Consider the following 20,540-nt stretch of genomic DNA (forward strand, 5'->3'; position numbering starts at 1 on the left):
TTTTATTTATTTATTTATTTATTAATAATCTGGCTTATACAACGAAACAGCATTTCATATTTAGCCAGATGACTTGAGCCCAAGTCAAGCCTGTCCAATAGGACGAGCTGAAGAAATAATCCTATTGGACAATCTCCAACTTTGAGTTTATCTGGCTAAATCCTGCTTTGCGCGGTGAATACCCCCCTGGTGCGACGTTGTGTGAAGAAGCTGTGGACTGGTTTGACCCCAAGAATAGTGAACTCCACCTCCCCCTCTTCCTCCTCCTCTTCCTCAGAGGAGTCACATTTCTGATCTGAAGATGGCGGAGGCTCGGAGGCACAGGTTTTTCTGTCACTGCTGTAAATGTGAAGTGGAGCCTACACTACCGGTGAGATTCAAACACGCAGACACGGACGCTGAGGGCTCCCCGGGTGTGTTTGGGTGTGTTCATGTGTTTAAGACGTTGTGTTCAACTCTACCGACACTCTACAGAATGTTGCCGTTATTTTATCGCATATAAACTGAGCCCGCATCATCTGTGTGTAGGATTAAACGGCTCACAAGTCGTTATCATGTGCTGGTCCTTTTCATTAATGTTACATAGCTTTATTAATATATTAAGTGCGGTGTCTCTGGTGGGGGGTCAGTGGTGGTCTAAGTTTGGGAATGACATCGTTTCCATATTTAGCGTGAGCTCAGAGGCGGTTATGCGGTGGTAAGGGCGCAAGCCGTGTCCCTCTTCGCTCGTCTGCAGCTGTGCATTAAACCGATGACTGACAATACCACAATTCTCTCAGGCAGCTGTTTCCAGCTGGTCTGACACGCTGTGCTGTGCACGCGCGGGTTGGGGGAAATCCGGACCACGCCCCCTCAAGCCAGTGGCGGCTTCTGCCAAATCTTTCGGGTGGTGATGCTTTTAACATTCGGCTAATGTGACTTGTTTAATGGGTAAATTAAGAGCTAGCCATCTAGAGAGTTGGCACATTGTATTGTAAAAATGAATCAAGAAACTAACTTGACACTGTCACCTAACGTTGAAGAGCATAAAGCATTCTCTTTATCTACAAACGGTACAGTATTTGTGGATGTCCAGTAATTCATTATAAAGGTCTTATTTAATAAAGTTACTTTGCATCTAGAGTGATTGAACAATCACCTGTGCTCATAAATAAGTTATTTAGGCTCCTATCTCCAAGACAGACAGACCCACTTTTTGATAATCATATAACATTAAGTAAAAAAAAAAAAAAAAAAAAAAAAAAAGTGGTAGAGTGAGCATCACACTGTTAAGATGTTTTTAATGGACCTCCATGAATATTTCACTTTATTTTAGTTACTGACATATATAAGTGTGAATTAAAATGAAAATAGCTGCTTAATTTGCTTTAAAACTCAACCGTGACGTCACTGGTGGACAACAGCTGAACAACGCCGCAGTGAAACGCCGTTATGACTGACTGTTATGACAGTATCTACCTAGCTAAATAACCAACATTATTCATGACATTAGCCTAGCAATAAGCTAATTTAGAGGTACCGTTATTCTTGTAAATGTGATCGAAATCGAACTCGAATTCATCCGACACTATAAACCTCCGTAATGCAACTAGGAAGCCTAGTATAATCTGAGCCACCGAGTTTAGCAAGTCAAGCTAACGTTAACTAACACCAAGTAAAACGGGCGAAGTAAGTGTACTTACCCTGTTTACCTCCATGTATACAGAGGCTCTTGAACACCTTTCGTTTCCTTACTTGCCCATATTGTTGGAAAACGGTCTTTTACACCTTATTTCTTGAATTAGAAAGAAATAGCATGTTTTCTGACTATCAATAAACACAAGTTAGAAACTCAGATTCCACTGTATTTATTTGTTTGACACTTTCATATAGCTGGTGCTTAGCATTTAAGATCTCTAGCTGCTCTCGTCATGGCTCTGGCAGCTAGTGTTTTTGCTTCAGGGCTGTGCCTTGTTCACTATACTTAGTGAGGAATGTAGGGAACAGAGAAGGGCCATTGGGAACACGCCTCACAATTTGTATGACAAAAGCACAATTAGACAAGCCCTCTCAAAACCCCTAGAGAAGGAACTGAAGGCTCCGCAGCTCAAAAATAGATCCCTATTAGAAGAATTTATGAGAGAAGTCTGAGGCGATATTCCTCAATGTTGAATTCGCCTAAAAAGAGGCAGGACAAACAGGATTGTTTACACACAGGATTGGTTAATACTGGGGAATTACCCCTTTGCCCTAATGAACTTATGCCTCAAGCACAAGGTGTGTCACGTCTCATGCTTTTGTATGTGTCCAGTGGACACTAGACATTAATAAATTCAGCTATTCAGCTAGGGACATTTCTCAAATTTCTCACAATCCTTTGGGGTCTTAATAAAAAGTCTATGACAGTTTATGGTCAAAATATCACAAGGGTCAAACAACCCAGTATTTTTCTTACACTGTCTAAACCCTCTTTGACCCGTTTAAGTGCCTGCTGAGTCATTTTGCTTATTTCTGTTTTTTTCAGTACACATTTCTCTGCACTCTTTTTTTTTTGGTTTTGCCCGGTTTAACCGTCTATTTGGTCTCTCACATAAATGCGGGTCTAGCTCTGTGATAGAAGAGACACAGATGAGGAGGCAGGGCAGTTCGGAAATACCTGCCATCTACGTAAGATGCAGCAAATTTTATTTGACAGTGTGTGGAATGTTAATAGCTCCAGTATGGTGTCACATCAATATCAGAAGTAGAGGGCACAAAAACCCCAGGTGGAAAATATAAACCTACACATTTTAACATTTCGTGTAACACGTGTGAGAGCATGGCCCTGACCCCACTCCCAATCTGTCAAAAACCCACCCATTTCAAAATCAAAACTCCTCTTCAGCACAAAAAAGGTAGAGGGAATACGCGCAAGGAATACTCTAAAATTGGGAGGGTAAAAACCATTTGATGTCTAGCTTGTTTTGGTGCCATATAGAACCCTATTCTAAAGGGTGCTATATAGAACCATTTATAGCACATTCACCATCAATCTGAAGAACCCATTCATGATGCAAAGAACCATTTTATCATGCAAATAGTTCTTTGAGAACTCAAGGTTCTATATAAAACAATTTTCTTTACTAAAGGACTCTTGGAGTACCATCACGTTTAAGAGATTACATCACTTCTGTAGCCATTCTGAAGTCTGAATTCTTGTCTGTGCATATGCAGATTTTTGAGAGATTACACAAATGATAAAATCAAGTAAGAAAATCTACTTATTATTACCTCACCATGGTTTAAAGCAAACATGATAATTCATGCCTGTAGTTTGTACAATGCTAACAATGAGCTATATGCTTAAGTTACTTTATAGCTGTCCTGTCCTTGAAGACCAATAACTAGAATAAATTATGTAACTGTTTGCATTTTATTCAGATTTTTCTTCAAATTATTTGAATTGTTAAAATCTGTTCCACATTTGAATAAAAGGCATTAGATAAGTATGTGTTGTTTATCCATTCAGGAATATCTGTGCCCCAGATGTGAGTCTGGGTTCATAGAGGATGTCACTGAGGACTCCAGGTGAGAGGTTTCAGTTTTTGCCAGATATGTATTAAAATAATATGTCAGTCAGCTTTTATTTTATCTACTCACACTGGGTAATAAGCCAACCCAATACTTATGGTAATGGAATTATTCATGTTTTGGCTTAAAATGAATAGGTGTTGTTCTTTAGCCTTCTGCAGAGTGGAGGTGCTGGCAGTGATGGAGTAGCTGGCAGTGATGATATGGCTTCACAGTTTGCTGAGGTAAAAACTTTCATTTTGTCATGCTTGAAAGACAAGTATACCTTTTGGCATCACTAAATTGAGGGATCATCTTCATATTAACTTCATATAACTTTGACGGATTATTCACTCCTTGTAATCTTGAATAAAGGCTGCCGAAAGGCATTAGAGATCCTGCTTTCAGGAGTTAACTGAAAAGAGTGAAAAGAAAAGATTTCCAGTGTTTTTAGTGACTAACTGGGATTTATTTTGTAAATATGAACAGATGTTACATTATTTTTTCCCTGAAACAAAATAATGTTTCGAGAGGAGCGTGTTCAACTCCATGTTATATAAACTGTCTTTTTCATTACCACTTTCATGTTATATGATGTGGGCTCACTTTCATTACCACAGAGGATTCTTCACCAAATTGGAATATATATATATAATAAATATTTCACCAATTTCACTGTATTTTATAAACCTATATAGCATTTAATGTCTGCTTTTGTTACAACATTTTGAAACTTCCCATTATAAGCAGGTGAATACAATGTATAAAAGCAGTATTCACCAAATGCTCAGTGTTTGTAAGCCCAAAAAACTTTGTTTTGTCAGTTGTCTGACATCTTGGTCTTGCATCATTTACTCATAATACATAATATTGTGAAAGATTCAGGAAACCCACAGAAATATTAGGAGATGTATGGAAATCCAGTGTGAACTTAGAGGTCTCAGACAGCAATGCATGTGATATCGTCATGCTACTGTGGGCTTGATAGTACTTACGAAACTATTGCCATTAAGTGGAATGTCTACGAATGTGGGGAAACGCTGTTCTCTTGTTTGTTTATGCTCAGAAGCGCTGCATGTTTTAAAGGCAACTTTCATGATTGTAATCTAAAAATACTCTTTATAAAATTCAGATGTTTTCTCACCATTTGCTAGCTCTCCAGCCTGTTTGCATGCTTGAAACAGGTCTAATGTGTTTACAAAGCCCTGGTGTCTGTACATGATTAAAAAACAAATGGTCTTGGTCTGGATTTCTCTCTCTCTTTCTCTCTCTCTCTCTCTGCCCTTGGCAGAGCAGAGATATTATTCAAACCTTTTCCTCCTGAGCCCCTCTTGGCACTATTTTGAGAGCTTGGGGCACCCCCTTAACTGAAACAAGTGTGTCAATATGCATGCTACTACAGTGTATAAATAAAAATAACAATATGTCATCCCATTTGTCCAGAACATTTATTCATTCATTCTTATCCAGTTAATTGTCGCAGTGGGCCTGGAGCCTACCCAGAATCACTGGGCGCAAGGCAGGAACACAACCTGGGGGGGCTCCGGTCCTTCACAAGTCGACAGACACTCACACTTTTGATTGGTGACACTTTTGAGTCACCAATCCACCTACCAACGTGTCTTTTTGGACTGTGGGAGGAAACCAGAGCACCTGGAGAAACCCACGCGAACACAGGGAGAACACACCAAACTCCTCACAGACAGTCATCCAGAGCGGGACTTGAACCCACAACCTCCAGGTCCCTGGAGTGGCGAGACTACGATACTACCTGCTGCACCACCGTGCTGCCCTAGAACTTTATTCTCTAACATATATTGTCTTCTGTTTATCACAGAAGACCCCAATTAATTCGCTCCCAATCCAGTCTAAATTCCATTTCAATCCTTTAGGTTTTTATCTCGTTTGTTGCTCTCTCTCAAAAGTTCAATATATAGCCATTGAAGATTTTCAATGGTGGGGTGAATGCCAAACTAAAAAGAAAGAGAAAAAAATCACAATAAACATAATGTACAGACCAAGCTTCTAGCAGCAACAAAATTTATAGACAGATATGAAACTCAAACACACACACATTCTCTCGCACTCTCTCACTCACACATTCACTGAATTGGACTATGGAAAAATTTAAAATCATTAATATATATATTTATTTTAACAGAGTCATTTAAATATATATATTTGCATTTTTTATTTCTCCTCACCTGAGCCCCCCCCGCAATTCCATGGCATCCTGCATTTTGACTAATCTCTGTGGCTGAGGGATCTGGAGTTTTCTTTAGACAACTGAGAGAACTCCAAACTTTGAAAAGCGTGAATTGAAATGAGGATATTGCTCTATTCCTGCTCCATAGGTTGGAAAAACTGACTTATTTGTTCTGTTTTGGATTACATGAAATGGAAATGCCACTAAACTTGGGAGTTGGCTAAGTGCTGAAAGTGCCACAAAATTAAACAACTCAAGTAACAAATGAGTTCCTTTGGCAAATCAAACAGTAAAAAAACTTACAGAGCAGTTAAACTTCAGCCTTGTACAAACCACCTAAATACACAGAGTATCTGAATGTAAACAATCAGAGAAAACTGTGTTTCCTCACAGTCGTAGACCTTACCTTTAAGATGAAACTGTATATTTAAGGAAAGTTCAACTTGTCTGTACGTTTTTTTACTGTTGAATTACCACAGAAACTCATCTATAACTTGAGTAGTTTAGGTTTTTTAAGCATTTCCAGTCTGTTTTTCTTTCTTTCTTTCATGCAGTTAGCTCTCTTCAGAATTTAGAGTCAGATCCTTTCATAGCAAACATAAATAAATAAATCCCACCTATGGAGCAGGAATAGCGCAATATCCTCATTTCAGTTCATGCTTTTCAAAGTTTGGAGTTCTTTCTGTTGTTTAAAAAGGTCCAAAATTCCATTTTTCTGCCCTGAGCAGAGAGAAACCTAGCATACTGTATGGGTTTTTTTACTCATTGACAGACATTGGGGCTTCAAAAAAGACATTACACCATTTTCGAGCATGGACGGGAGAGCTAGCAAACGGTGAGGGATCATCTTTAGAATTTAATAATATGTCATCTTTAACAGTTTGTTATCCAAGAAGAAAGCAATATATGAATTCTATGCAGAAACTCTGGATCCAAGCTTATCTCAGATGTTGCAAAAGACAGTAGAAATTTCTGTGGACAGAGGAGTCCACGTTTTCATGAAAAAAAGCAATGTTAAGTTCTCTGTGTCAAAGACATAAATGACTATCCAGAAATTTATCAGCGATTGTTGGAGGTGCATCAGTGTCCATGACAGGAGCCTTGCACATGTGAGAAGGTACCATTGATGTAGAGAGAGAGAGAGGGAGAGAGAGAGAGAGAGAGAGAGAGAGACATATGCTGTCATCAAGGCAATATATTTTCCCGTAAAGCCCATGGTTATTTCAACTGGACAATGTCAAAACTTGTTCTGTAAAAAACAGAATGGTTTCACAGACACATGCCTGTGCCTGAAGTCCAGATCTGTCTCCTATGGCCCATCATAAACAGACAGATCAGGTAATAATTTGCATTTTATAACATTCCTAGCTTTTCTGAAAATTGGGCTTGCAGAATATTTCTGATGAAAGAGGACCCTAACAGGTCTTGCTTTCCTTCCTGACCACCCTTACTCATTTGTTCTAGAAATTACTTATCCAGCAAGGCACAGCACCACAATCTTAAAATTGTAAGGAAAAGTATTCATTATGTACATGGGACATATTTATTAGGTAGAATTGCCTAGTTCTATGTTGTGCCTCCTTTAACTGTATGAGCAGCCAGGCACTGGATTAATTTTGCAGAACTACTGGGCCATATGGAAATAAATACATAGAGCATTTGCTGCAAATTCAACAGCTGCATAGTTGTGCTGTGAACTGCTCTTCCCACTATATCCCAAAGGCCCTATTTACACTTGACACAATGGCCATACCATGTACCAAACTAACAGTATCCATGCTACAGCTAGACTGAACTATTGACACCAATCAGCATGACTCTAGATTCATGGTCTGAGAATTTTGATTTGATTTAATCAGCAGATGGCTAAGAAAACAAGAAAACTCAGCAAACTAGGCAAATATTTCCCAAATCTCAGACTTGATGTTTGATGCTCCAGTGCCCAATGTATAAGCACTTTCTTGTGCTTCAGTAAACTCAACTGATTTTTCTGATTGTCTGTTTTCTTGAATGATCCATGCAGAAGCTTCACAAGTTGTTTTCATTCACATGATTGGACAATGATCTTTTTTATTTTTCTCTTGTCACAAAATTTACAGAACAGTTCAAGTCTGTTAAATCTCTTAAAAACAGAGCATTTCCAAATTCAAAATCTTTAAAGTCATTGTTTATTTTACCCATTCCAATTTTAATCCATTTTGTAAACACCATGTCAACAAACTATTTAGAATTTTTTTTTCATTGCACTAATCACAACAACAGTAGTGTTTGCCATACCTTTACTAGAATTTTGACTGTTTTTTGAGTCGCCAACACTCAATGGAGGTTTGTATCATTACTCACATCTACGATAGTGAGGAACCTTAGTTCTCTCTGGTTTGTTAACGTTCAAAATCTTTGCGTTTTTAAGGTGGAATGATATGATTGAGAAGAAAAAAACATTGTTGATTGTATGTTGCTGAAGTTTGAAATACCACAGAAACCCGTTTATAACTCGAGTTGTTCAGTTTTGTATCGCTTTGGTCTGTGTTTACTTTCATGCAATTAGCACTCTCCTGGATTTAGAGTGGGTTCCAACCTAAGTAATCTAGAACAGCATAAATGAGCTGATATTACTGTAATATGGAGCAGGATTAAAGCAATATCCTCATCGATTTTTATGATTTTCAGCATCTGGAATGCTGTTTGCTGTTTCTTTGTCATGAACAGAAAGAGAGAAAGCCTAGCATGTCTGGCCAAACCACTTTGTTTTTATACTCGTTTACTGACACTAGGGTTTCATAAACACATTAGAACGGTTTCCAGCATCCAAACAGACTGAGGAAACATCTGCTGAATTCTCTAAAAAGTGTTTTTTGGTTACAGTCGTGAACATCATCTTTAATGTGGTGCAGAATGTGATGTTTTGAAACTATTTTGAGAACCCTTTTACCCTAGAGAACCCTAGGAAATATTGAACCAAAAACAGTGTCACTGTTGGATGATTCAGGTGGATAATATTCCAAAACATAGTTTGAATTTAAGACTTGGGTACATGATTCGAGACTTACAGAGTTTAATGTAGGCAGCAGTCTTGCTATGTCATGGACCACAAAAAAAGTGTATATATATATATATATACACATATTCCCTGTTTAGGTATGTATTGATTTATCTGTTTCTTTAGCAGTTATGGCAGCTGCTCTTTATGGAACGTTCGGCAATCCTCTCCGACCCCACTGTCTCAGGTTCAGAATCCTACATTGGGAGCTCTGCTGTGCAAACAGTAGTTGCTAATCCTTCAGCAGAGGCTTTGATGCCCGTTGGTGGTTCAGAAGCGCTTTCAGGAGTCCAAGCTCCTGAGAACATCCCTCAGCAGAACAGCCAAAGGAGGCATTCTCGACCAGAACGAGGACCAGCAATGGAGGGGTGGGTGCTGATATGTTGTGTGATGTACCAAATTAGCATTAATATTGATTTGTCTAATTTTGTAAACATCATGCAAAGTTAAACCGTTTTGACTGCTGTACGAATTAATGCATCTCTTTATTTCCACCCAATATCAGCATTTACAGAGAACTGTTTCTGTTGCTGATGATTAAAGGAAGATATACATCAAGACGTTTTTGCACTTTAGTTAAGAGTGAACTAATCCCTGGAGCAGCCATGTTTGCTAACTGCTTTTAAGGCATAAAAGAAGGATGTGGTCTATTGCAGAGGCTCAAGCATAAACCACATTAAACATAGATGATAAGGATAACTAGAGCTTTGTCTGCTTTTTGTTCAGTCCAATCCCTTAAATACCCTGATTAGGTCAATTACCGGGCTTCTATTATTCCTGTAATCATTTAGTCTGCACTTTAGTGGGGGACTTAACAAAAAAACCTCAAGATAAGTTTCACTCGTTCAATGTTGCTCATGCTTTAGCCTGTGTTATCAAATCATGAAACTGCCTAAAAACCGACCTTGATTTTCGTTTTTAAGAATTGTCCAGCAGTTCTTGGCAGGCCTATTCACCAACTCTGCTAATATGACATCCCAGCCAACATCATGGTAGGTGGTAAAAGTTATTATTCATATATTAGAGATGTTAACATGTTGTATACTTATGAATAGTTTAATTATCTACTAATTTATACTGATGATTAATAAAGCATTCACAGAGTGTTGGATTGAATAGATTGATCAGTAACAAACTTATAAAACTAAGCATAACCTTTTCAGGATGGCCTATTAGAAAAACTTGTGTGTCTTGAAATATATTTTGTTTGTATTGTTAGCAGCAGTTCAAAGTTAAGTAGTAGCATGTTTTGTCCCTCAATCTCTCAGGCCCTGGCTACACAGATCTGGATATTTTTTAAAGTGAAGGATTTTGTTTGTGTTTTGGCCTCTTGTCCACACGAAAAAAACATTTTAGGTCACTGAACATGGAGGTTTGGAAAATTCTCTCCAAGCTGTAGATTTTTGAAAATACCATTTTCAGTGGTCTTGTGTGTACATGGAAAAGCAATTTAATGAATTACATAGATCCTCAAACTAGAAAGTATACATGCAGATAGCACTAGACTTTAAATTTGCACATATGAATAAATATAAATGTTGTATTAGAAATATATATAATGCACTATTCAAATCTAAATTCAGTAATTTCATGACTTATGCAGGGTACTACATAGGGAGTATGTTGTCTACGTGAATTTCCTCACTCAGTTTGGTGCTGATTACCTGTTCATTTTGATTTAATCTTATATTTGTGTGTGTAAATAAATGGCCAGGCCCCCTGACATGTTCATTGTTATCAGCACTGCAAATTTCTTTGAAAAACTGAAAGCATGACTCTGGATGATGGTGGGTGACAAAGTGTGGACATATTAATCCATGAAATGTTGTAGGTGTGGAGTCTTGTAAATATATGTAATAAAAATATATGTACTGGTGTAATTTCATTACATTCCAACAACATTCACAATAAGAAAAACAAACAACAATTTTTATAAAACTCTGAGGATGTATCCTCACCATTTGCTGATCTCCAGTTTGTTTGTGTGCTCAATGACCCAGTGTCTGTAATTGGCTAAAAACTATATATATATATATATATATATATATATATATGGTCTCGATGTAAAGTCAGTAGTTGATATGTTGCTGCACAGTTTATGTTGGTCATCCTTTAGTCTTTCATCAGTGGACACAGGATGCTGTTGGCTGGATATTTTGTTTGGTGGATTATTCTCAGTCCAGCAGTGACACTGAGTGCTGTAAAAACTCGAGCAGCACTTGTGTGTCTGATCAGCTATGCTACTAGCTGTCAGTGTTACGAGTATATATAAAACATTATCAGCTGGACTGATTATTTTGACTCCAGTCTTTTCTCTCAGGTCTGGGATGTTGCATTCTAACCCTGGAGACTACGCCTGGGGACAGGGAGGTTTTGATGCTGTCATTACACAGGTGGGTGATGTCAGTGATGACCGCACCAACTGATGAGAGGATGACCTCAATCTCAGTTTCCCAGAAATGTGTTCTGTCACCATCTCATTTTATCTTCTGAGATCCACTTATAAAGTTTGTGTGTTCTTGTATAAAAAAAGACTTTTGGATGATATGTAAATGAGTTCAGTCATATCAACAAAGGGGTCCAGGTTTTCATTCCAATAATGACCAATTGTTTTACGGAGAGAATAACAAGTGGAGTCAGACTGCTAAATTATTCTGAAAACCTCCAGCCTCATAGACTTTGTGGATAAGACTCAACATTCCTTATAACTTATTAAACACTCCTTATAACTTTACTAAGAATGGGTAGGTTGAACAAGGTTGAATAAGTGAATACATGTAAGTCAAATGGTTTTCATGATGTCATAGTTCACCTCCACCTTGGACGTTTGCCATTTTATTGCTTTTATAAACTGAATCATGGCCAATGAAAATGACAAGAATTTACACAACAAAATAATGTGAAAACAAGGTAATGTTAATAAAACTCCTGACTGCAACTACTGATTATTATTTTAATAATCAGTTTATCTCAATATTTTTTAATTAATTGAACAGTTGATTTATTGAAAATATATGTACAGACACGGTGGTTGAAATATGTATTGCAGCGTTTCAGTGAAATATAAGGAACAATGCCCTTTTTAAAAATATATCAGAAAGGTTAAAAATAACATATAAAATAGCACTCACCCACTGAACCTCACCCGTCCCTTCCTTTTCTATAGGAATTTTCATTAGAAAATAAAAATGTCACGTCTCATTCTCTGGGCTACGGCTGGCTCTTTTTTTGGGAAACTCAAAGGTGTTGAGGTGCATGGGATAAATAAACAGGACCTAGCAGGACACATCTTGAGTCAAAGTTTTGGCTCTTTCGGAATTAACTCCCCATAGCTTTCATTTGGGAGACCAGTATGTAGTGTAGGGGCGGCACGGTGGCGCAGTAGGTAGCGTCGCAGTCACACAGCTCCAGGGACCGCTCCGGGTGACGGTGTTTGGTGTGTTCTCCGTGTCCACGTGGGTTTTCTCCGGGTGCTCTGGTTTCCTCCCACAGTATAAAAAACACACGTTGGTAGGTGGATTGGTGACTCAAAAGTGTGAGTGAATGTGTGTGTTGCCCTGTGAAGGACTGGTGCCCCCTCCAGGGTTTATTCCCACCTTGCGCCCAATGATTCCAGGTAGGCTCTGGACCCACCGCGACCCAGAACTGGATAACCGGTTACAGATAATGAATGAATGGACGAATGAGTATGTAGTGCAAGATAGTGTTGTCACGATACCAAAATGTTGAATTTCGATACAATACCTGCCTAAATATCTCGATACCGGTACTAAAACGTCACCATGGCAAAATCCTAAAACATCAGGAGAAGTAATGTATGTTCTCTAAAGCTGAGGGCGATCGGCAAAAACGCTGCTATCTGCTTGTTTAGTGTGACGCCACACGTGACGTTTCACCATTTCTGCGTCCAACCGAGCTTCGACGCTATGTCATACATTCATAACACTTGTTTATTGTTTGAATAAAGCTAAATGCCTAAATCAATTATGTGATCTCCGTTCAGAAAAAGGAATAAATTCAATATAAACGGAATCGCGGCTCATTCTGATCTTTGTGAGCTGCCGTGCGGACCGACTGTGCTGCTCTGTCTCTGGAGCAGAGCCGCTTGGAAGGAGCTGTGTCTCCCTGAGCTCCGTCTCGAGGAGCAGAGAAGCCGCGGAGAGAGCCGTTTCGCTCACTCTCAGTCAGTCCTGGTGTTCTAACGAGTTGTGCTACCAGCGATTCTCTTCTATAAAAAAGTAGCTAAGGTTTGTACAGAAAGTCGTAGGTGCTAGTCGGTTTTTAGAGTTTTAAATAACAAGCCAAAAGGTGTCAAAAGACATTAAAACCTAGCAGCAAAATCACTTAGGGAGGGAAAGGAGGCAAAAATGTTGCGGGCGCACACTGACCCCCTGTGGCACTTGTTGGAAATACCTCCTTCTTAAAGTACCGGTACTTATTATTATTATTATTATTATTATTATTATTATTATTATTATTATATGGGTAATTGCACCGTTATTAATGACGAAGTTTTATGACCCTTTTCTATTATCGGTATATCGTGGAACACTAGTGCAGTAAACACAAAGCTTTATAATGAGTGCAATCAAATAGCTGGAAAATCTAAGGTTCACTCAGATTGAGGAGCTTTATCCATTGTGTATCTCTGTTACATATGTAAATGAGTTTCATTTTGCAATTTGACCATCTTTCATGATTGAAACAAGCCCAGAATTCCAGGACACCTAGACTCTAGGGTGCGTACTGAGAGTTTTAAACAGCAGTTGTGCTGATGTAAAAACAAATATATAAACAATCCATATTTAAAGAGATTATTTAGAGTGAATAATATGAATTGAAAATTCATAGAGGGGAAGCCCAACTTATGCCCCAAATCCAACCAGTAATCTACAGTAGCAAATTTTGTGCTTTCTCCATCTCAGGTCAGTATGTAGTAGATATACCTTTTGCTGCAATCACACCACTGAGTCTGTGTGGATAGGTCTCAATCAGGTTTACACACCTAGACACTGCAATTATTACTCTATTCTTTGCAAAACTGCTCAAGCTCTCTCAAGTCCAGCCACAACATTTCAATTGAATTGAAGACTGGGCTTTGACTTGGCCTCTAAAGGACTTTAAATCTATTCTATGTAGCTTTTGCTGTATGCTTCGGTTTATTGTCTTGCCGGACAATAAATCTTCTCTAGAGTCATAGTTCTCATACACTCTTAAAAATGAAAGTGCTACAAAAGTTCTTTGAGTGCTGCCATAGAAGAACCATTTTTGCTAATATATTTAAATGGGTAACAAACCTTTGTTTGAGTGATGGATTGAACAGACAGTCTTCCTGGATTTACCTATATTTTGCTTCATTAATAATTCCCTCTACCTTTACAAGCCTTCTAAGTCCTGCTGCTGATAAGCACCCCCACATAATGTTGCCACCACCATGCCTCACATGGTTGATATGCAGTATTTGCTGTCTGCCAAACGTAGCATTTAATCTGATTGCAAAATGCACCATATTGGTCTAAACAGAGCAAAGACTTCTTCAGTTTGACCTTGGAACTCAAGGGGATGCTCACTGAGAAATGTTTGGGGGTCCATTTTCTGGACTTATACTTTTTAGTAACCTTTTATTCAGTGTTGCATTGGGTGTGATGTGGTCTTCATAGTGTATTTATAGTCTGGAATACTGATTGATCCATGACTGGATTTTCCAGATCCAAGTATCTTTATACCAGTACCACTTGAGGCACATTCACTGCACTTAGATGATCTCCAGTTCTTTAACTGCAAGACTACTAGCACCGAATAGACCGCTCTTGGGTTAGGTCAGACACAGAGTGTGAATATTATTCAGTCACTTATTTATTAATTATTTTACATTCTATATTTTTAATAAATTGACATTCATTTGGCGGCACAGTGGCGCAGCAGGTAGTGTTGTAGTCACACAGCTCCAGGGGTCTGGAGGTTGTGAGTTTGATTCCCACTCCGGGTGACTGTCTGTGCGGAATTGGTGTGTTCTACCTGTGTCCACGTGGGTTTCCTCTGGGAGCTCCGGTTTCCTCCCACAGTCCAAAAACACATGTTGGTAGGTGGATTGGCGACTCAAAAGTGTCTGGGTGTGTGTGTCTGTGTGTGTCTGTGTCTTGACATTCATTTGAAGATATTTGATTTAATTTTATATTAAAGATGTTTTTTTATCAATTCTTATCAAATACACAAGTTATACTGACCATGATGCCATTTATAAAATTAAACATGCAAGGGGGTTTATTAAAAGTTTATTAAAATTTATTAAAAGCACTGCATAAAGACTGTAAAAGTAATAGTGCTTCAACAATTGTTAAAGATTTAAATTTTAACAGTGTGTAATACTACAGCAAAACCCTTAATTAAAGCAAAAAATAAGAAAATTAAATGAAAAAAAAAACCCTGTAAATCTATTTTTATCCTTCCCAAAATGGTACATATTTTCTAATTTTCTCTCCTTCTCTGGAACCCCTTTGTCTGTCCTGCAGTTGTTGGGTCAGTCAGAGAGCGCTGGTCCACCGCCTGCAGAGAAAGAGATGATCTCATCGCTCCCTACAGTCCACGTTTCCTCAGAACAGGCTGGTGAGTTCCCATAATCACTTGAGTCATCACACACAGCACCGTCCTTCAGGCATAGGGTGAGTGAATGTGAGTGAAAAAGGAAAAAAAAAAGACCCACCCGTATATTTCTAGATGGCTTACCAGAAGGGATTTTCCAGCTTCTGTTGACTTCTGACAGTCTTTCAAAAGCTGGTAAGACCTGTAGAACCAGTCACTGTGAACTGTAGGTGGTGGAATGAGTGCATTATCAGTGGTCATGCACTGACCTGTACATTTGTGGTCAGAATTAGCACTGATCAAACCAGAGTAAAAAGACTGCATATTTGGCAGACATGACTGATCGATGTCTCTTATTTGATATACAATTATGAGAACACATTAACCGTTACATTACAAAGAAAGTAATGTGAGAAACTGCAATTTAAATGTAAATTGATGTTTTGTACATTTGTGAACTTTTCCCATAGGTGTGGTTAATTTTTGACAGAATAACAAAGAAGCAACAGTGAACAGCCACATATATATGGAGGGTGCACTGTTGAGCTGCACTGAGCCTTATATCTGTCAAGTGAAGTGTTTTCTGAGTGTTTGGGAAGAGCAGAGCTGGCCAGGTAACAGGCACTTGGTTTAGCACACCACATAAGATAATTTCCCAGTGAACTGAGGATCAAAACATTAATAACTAGAGGATAAAGCCTCATACCTGTGAGCACAAAGTCGAGTAAAGTGTCTTCTGCTCTCTTAACCCAAGCTCAGCGCTAAACTCACAACTGTGGTGAGCTACTGGGCTTGTCATTTTGAGATTTTGAGATAGGTTATAGCATTATTCTATAAAAGTGTTATGAGTTGTGTTAATAAGGTATAGAGTAATGCAAGTGAACACTGGACCGTCTTAAAAACTGGGTCTCATCAGTCAATGGGTGGGACACTCTGACACATGCAAATGGATCCAGGGGAATGTGAGCAGGAACCCCCAATTGAGGCTTGTTTAAAGTGGTCAAAGCTTAGTGACCATACTGATTCCTGTTTCTGCATACCTGTTTTTAATTGTTTTGCTGTTCATTTAGCTGTCTATCATAACATTTTGAAGTCGTCGTTGGTTTATGCATAAGTTTTCCTTTCATAACCTTCCCTTTTAATGTACCCATTTACACAAAGCTGAATGGGAATGACAAAAATGTTTTTGTTGAATTCCCTACTTTTATTATTCTTTTTCTTCTTGATGGCATGTTTAATTTCATCCCTGGTCATTTTTTTACCTGCAGTTTTATTGCCATTTTTAGATTTGTGCCTGTATTTGTTTTAGAAATGCAAATTGCAAGATGATTCCAATTTTTTTTTCTCAACATTTCCAAAACATGATTCAAAAACCTTTTTGTGATACTTGATCTTGAAAAAAATGTCTTGAATTAAAATAATTGAATCTGTTTGAGGTATGTTTTATGAAGCCTGAAAATCTAGCTATTTAGCAAACATTGTTTGGTACCATTTTAAAATAAGACTACACTTATAAAAGCTGAAAAATAGTTGAAAACCTTTTTATTACATGATAATAAACTATGATAATAAACTATATGTTTTAATGTGTTTTAAAGTTCATTAATGATCTTATTTAACACAAAACGGGCAACAGTGTTTTCTTTTTTTTAACACTGAAAGTCTCAGAGAACCTATTGGAAATGTCATGGTAAAGAATAAGCTCAGACATGAGACATGAATTTAGTCATCTAACAACTTTTAACGTGTTTACAACCTAATTAATAATCATTAATAAACAGATTATAAAACAATTTTAAACCTTTATAAATGTAGTCATTCTAAAGTGATACCCATTGTTTTGTGTCAAATCTGTGATTTGTTTGTGCTAAAAAGAAGAAAAAAAAAAACTCATACCATTCTCTAATTGTGGTGATTCTTTCAAGGTCTTTTAATATTATCATATTATAAGTTTACATATTTTAATCAGTTTTGAGGATGTCATTGTCCGTTCTGTCTTTGTCTATTTTTAGTAACTCTGTTGTAAAACTTAAAAATTAAATCTAACCCTGCAATATGGGGACTGTATAGTAGCCAGACTAGTATTCACTGTGAGTTATTTGTTTTAAAGTAGTGCTTTTGCAGTCTCCAAGAGTATCGTGATATATTGAATTCTGAAAAAATATGTTTTAGTATTCATAAAATATACAAAATACATATTTAATAAAGTTGTTTTGGTACAAAAGGTACTTTAGGGTGAATCACAACATCGTCCGATTGCCTTCTAAATACATAGATGGGATAACATTGATATGTTATAATCTGAGAAGATGACTAAGATGTTTAATGTGAAGCTGTTTAACTACAGAAGAGCCTACATGGAAATGTTCATTTATTGCACAGGATATGTTTGAGTACTCTGTAATGGACGATACCCTGAGTCAAGGTATCAGAATCGGTATCGGAAAAGGAAAAGTGGTTTTCTTCATCTCTCATTATTTAGAAGCTTTATTAATATCTAAAGCTCTCTTCAAATGGGAATGTACCTTGGTGAAGTGGTTCTTCTTTTTTACATATTGCTCACCGTTACTTGCCCTCTGTCTCTTTCTCTCTCTCTCTGTCATCTATCCCCCAGCATGTCATCTGGAATGTCCCGTGTGTAGAGAGGAGTTCTCGGCAGGGGAATTGGTCCGACAGCTGCCCTGCCTACACTGTTTTCACAGTGACTGCATTGTGCCTTGGTTACAACTGGTGAGTGCCAAGTGCAGCAGCTTCCAGATTTTTCATATCTGTTTAAAAAAAAAGTGGTTGGGGGGTGGGGCGGGTCAGCCCAAGCTCACAAAATTGTTCTTCATAGTTTTAATTATCAGTTTGATGTGTTTCTGACTGTGTAAAGAATCGGTCTCACAGCCTTGGGATCTGAATTGCTGTTCTGTGTTTGGCTACTTTGGCGACACTTTCTGCACATTATGATTTCTACCAGCTATACATAGGCTTTAATCAATATCAGTCTGAAACCTTCCAGGATAATATTTAAGTTATGTATAATGTCTTTTGAGTTGATTTCCAGGATCTACACTAAAATTGCGAGCAGTTGTCCACACCATTTCACAAATACAGGACGTAGACGTGCACATAAACTTTTGGTGTCAGTAGTGCAACCAAGCTTTACAGAAGTGCAGAACACGTGACTGTGGGGTTGTCAGTTATATGATATGGAATAAGCAACATACATATGTTCTGTTTAGTTATTATTTTGCTAGGATAGATAACTATTACACCCCCCTTTTCTGTCCCCTGGACACAACACATATGCTGCAGTATTTTGCAGTATGTTCTCATATTGCAGTGCCTTTTTTATATGCAGGGTAATGGGTCTTCACAGCCACCACAGCAAAGGGCAAATTTTATATTTATGTGTTTTCCCCCTACATCCTCTCTAAGAAATCGTACATTGAAATTTCCAGAAAGGGCCTGTTTTATGTTTGTTTTCTGCAGATTCATGCATTTTCACTAAGGAAATCAACAAGCCATGTAATTTGACCTGAGGTGTCCAAATATTTGCATAACAACTGTATACAGTGTGTGTAGCTGGTAGACTGGCCAATATGTAAACCGCTTACTCAGCCTATACACTTTGCCCACAGCATGACACTTGCCCTGTCTGTCGCAAGAATCTAAACGGAGAAGATCTCAGCCTCCCGAGTCAACCTACCACTCAAGAGGCCAGTCCTATCACCACAGAACCCTATGGAACCCAGCGTCTATGATCTTATTTTCCCTTTGTCTCTCTTCTGCAAGGAGTCCAACCCAGACATATATGGAGAGAGACCTAAAGGTCTTCAGAGACCCCCAACATGTGCCTTTTGTACACATTTGCACACAGACTGAGACACATCTCACAATGACCACACCATTTTGGACTCTCTGTTTGAGGAGAGGTCTCTGGGCAAAGTTTCTGGGGAGATGCACAGCAGTAATGCACAGAATGATTTTTTAAATGACAAAACTGTCGTACATATGTATTTTCTGAAGTTGGGAGCATACATTTGTACAATTTTAGCATGAAATTAAATTATTTATTGTGAACAAATGTCCTTGATTTCTTCTCTGTTCCCTTTGACACCATGTTTAATCACCTATTTGTCTGCACTTCTCTTTTTAACCTTAGCTGTGCCCGAATAGTGCTCCTTTCCTTACATAGTGCACTTCACAGAGTATAAAACTTAGGGATGTGAAAATTATATCGAATAAAATAAAAGTGCACTATATTAGTGCAGATGTATTTATGTAAACTGCACTATTAATTGTGGATGGAGATATTTGAGTTTCAGGCTTTGTAAAAAAAATTGTCGACAGCATTGCAGCTGTAGGTTGGTATGATGTGTGTTGTCATAGCAACAATTCACCACATTCTATAAGAAACAGTGTAGTATGTTAAGTATGTAGTATGTGTAGTAGCCTGCTAAATTCACACTTTTAAGTTTAGTACATAGTGTATCATCACACAGTGAAAAACATGTATGTCCAATTTTGTCCATTTTTAGTTTTAACACATCATTAGAACACAGCAGCTATCTTTCACATTGTGTGAAAATTTCATGATAAATGGGCCATTAGAAATGCTCCAAAATTACTTGAAATCAAATATTTTTACATTGATATCCATTGATATTTAAGAACTTTTTTCCTTTTCCTGTAAAGGTGCCATTTTGGAGATAAAAGTTTTCATTGGACAGTGAGGATATACTCTATAGTATTAGTATAAATGTGTGTCCAGTGCAGTGATTGGAGAGACAAGGAGGGTTGACAGTTCTGAAGTGTCTGCCCTACACATAAGAAGCAGCACAAAATCAGAACGGTTTGCTTAATCCCATGTTTTCTGACATAGGCAGGCCACAACTATCCAAAATTATTGTGCAACTTATTTTTTTTTATAAAATGTACCCTTAAAGTTTCCCCTAAAAGTTCATAATTCACATTTCTTAACATGTGAACAAGTATTACTTTGGGAGATATCCTTCCTGGAATGTGGTTGCATAAAACATGAAGCAAACTACTTCAAAGAGTGAATGGTATTTGAACTTACAAAAAAGTAGAATGTGTAATGTACAGGCAGTATCCTCACTGAAGGTAAGCACTGTCCTATAGTTACGAATATATATATAATGAACCCTGATATATATGGGAAAATATATATGATAT

At 37.9% G+C, this 20,540-nt stretch overlaps 1 protein-coding gene across 4 annotated transcripts; it reads left to right on the top strand.

Annotated features, from left to right (window-relative positions):
- The first annotated feature begins 193 nt into the window (after nt 1-193).
- Nucleotides 194-19,371, top strand: rnf115b (ring finger protein 115b). 4 transcript variants are annotated; one of them, XM_066675397.1, is made up of 10 exons: nt 351-370; nt 3,108-3,225; nt 3,488-3,546; nt 3,701-3,773; nt 8,901-9,142; nt 9,698-9,766; nt 11,095-11,167; nt 15,287-15,380; nt 17,971-18,086; nt 18,983-19,371. In XM_066675397.1, the coding sequence occupies exons 4-10, from the start codon at nt 3,753-3,755 to the stop codon at nt 19,103-19,105; spliced, it is 738 nt and encodes a 245-aa protein (XP_066531494.1). In that variant the 5' UTR covers nt 351-370; nt 3,108-3,225; nt 3,488-3,546; nt 3,701-3,752; the 3' UTR covers nt 19,106-19,371. The 4 variants fall into 4 exon arrangements, with proteins under 4 accessions (XP_066531490.1, XP_066531493.1, XP_066531494.1 ...); XM_066675393.1 differs by lacking the exon at nt 3,108-3,225 and having other exon boundaries at nt 194-370; XM_066675396.1 differs by lacking the exon at nt 3,108-3,225 and having other exon boundaries at nt 194-370; nt 8,904-9,142.
- The last annotated feature ends 1,169 nt before the right edge of the window (nt 19,372-20,540 follow it).

Source organism: Hoplias malabaricus, chromosome 6, assembly GCF_029633855.1.
Source record: "Hoplias malabaricus isolate fHopMal1 chromosome 6, fHopMal1.hap1, whole genome shotgun sequence".
Lineage (NCBI taxonomy): Eukaryota > Metazoa > Chordata > Actinopteri > Characiformes > Erythrinidae > Hoplias > Hoplias malabaricus.

Excerpts from the sequence above, each read along its gene's own strand:
- rnf115b (XM_066675393.1), top strand. The coding sequence starts at position 302 with ATGGCGGAGGCTCGGAGGCACAGGTTTTTCTGTCACTGCTGTAAATGT. Across the intron at positions 371-3,487 it reads AAGTGGAGCCTACACTACCG|GAATATCTGTGCCCCAGATG; the intron begins GTGAGATTCAAA and ends TTATCCATTCAG. Across the intron at positions 9,767-11,094 it reads ACATCCCAGCCAACATCATG|GTCTGGGATGTTGCATTCTA; the intron begins GTAGGTGGTAAA and ends CTTTTCTCTCAG.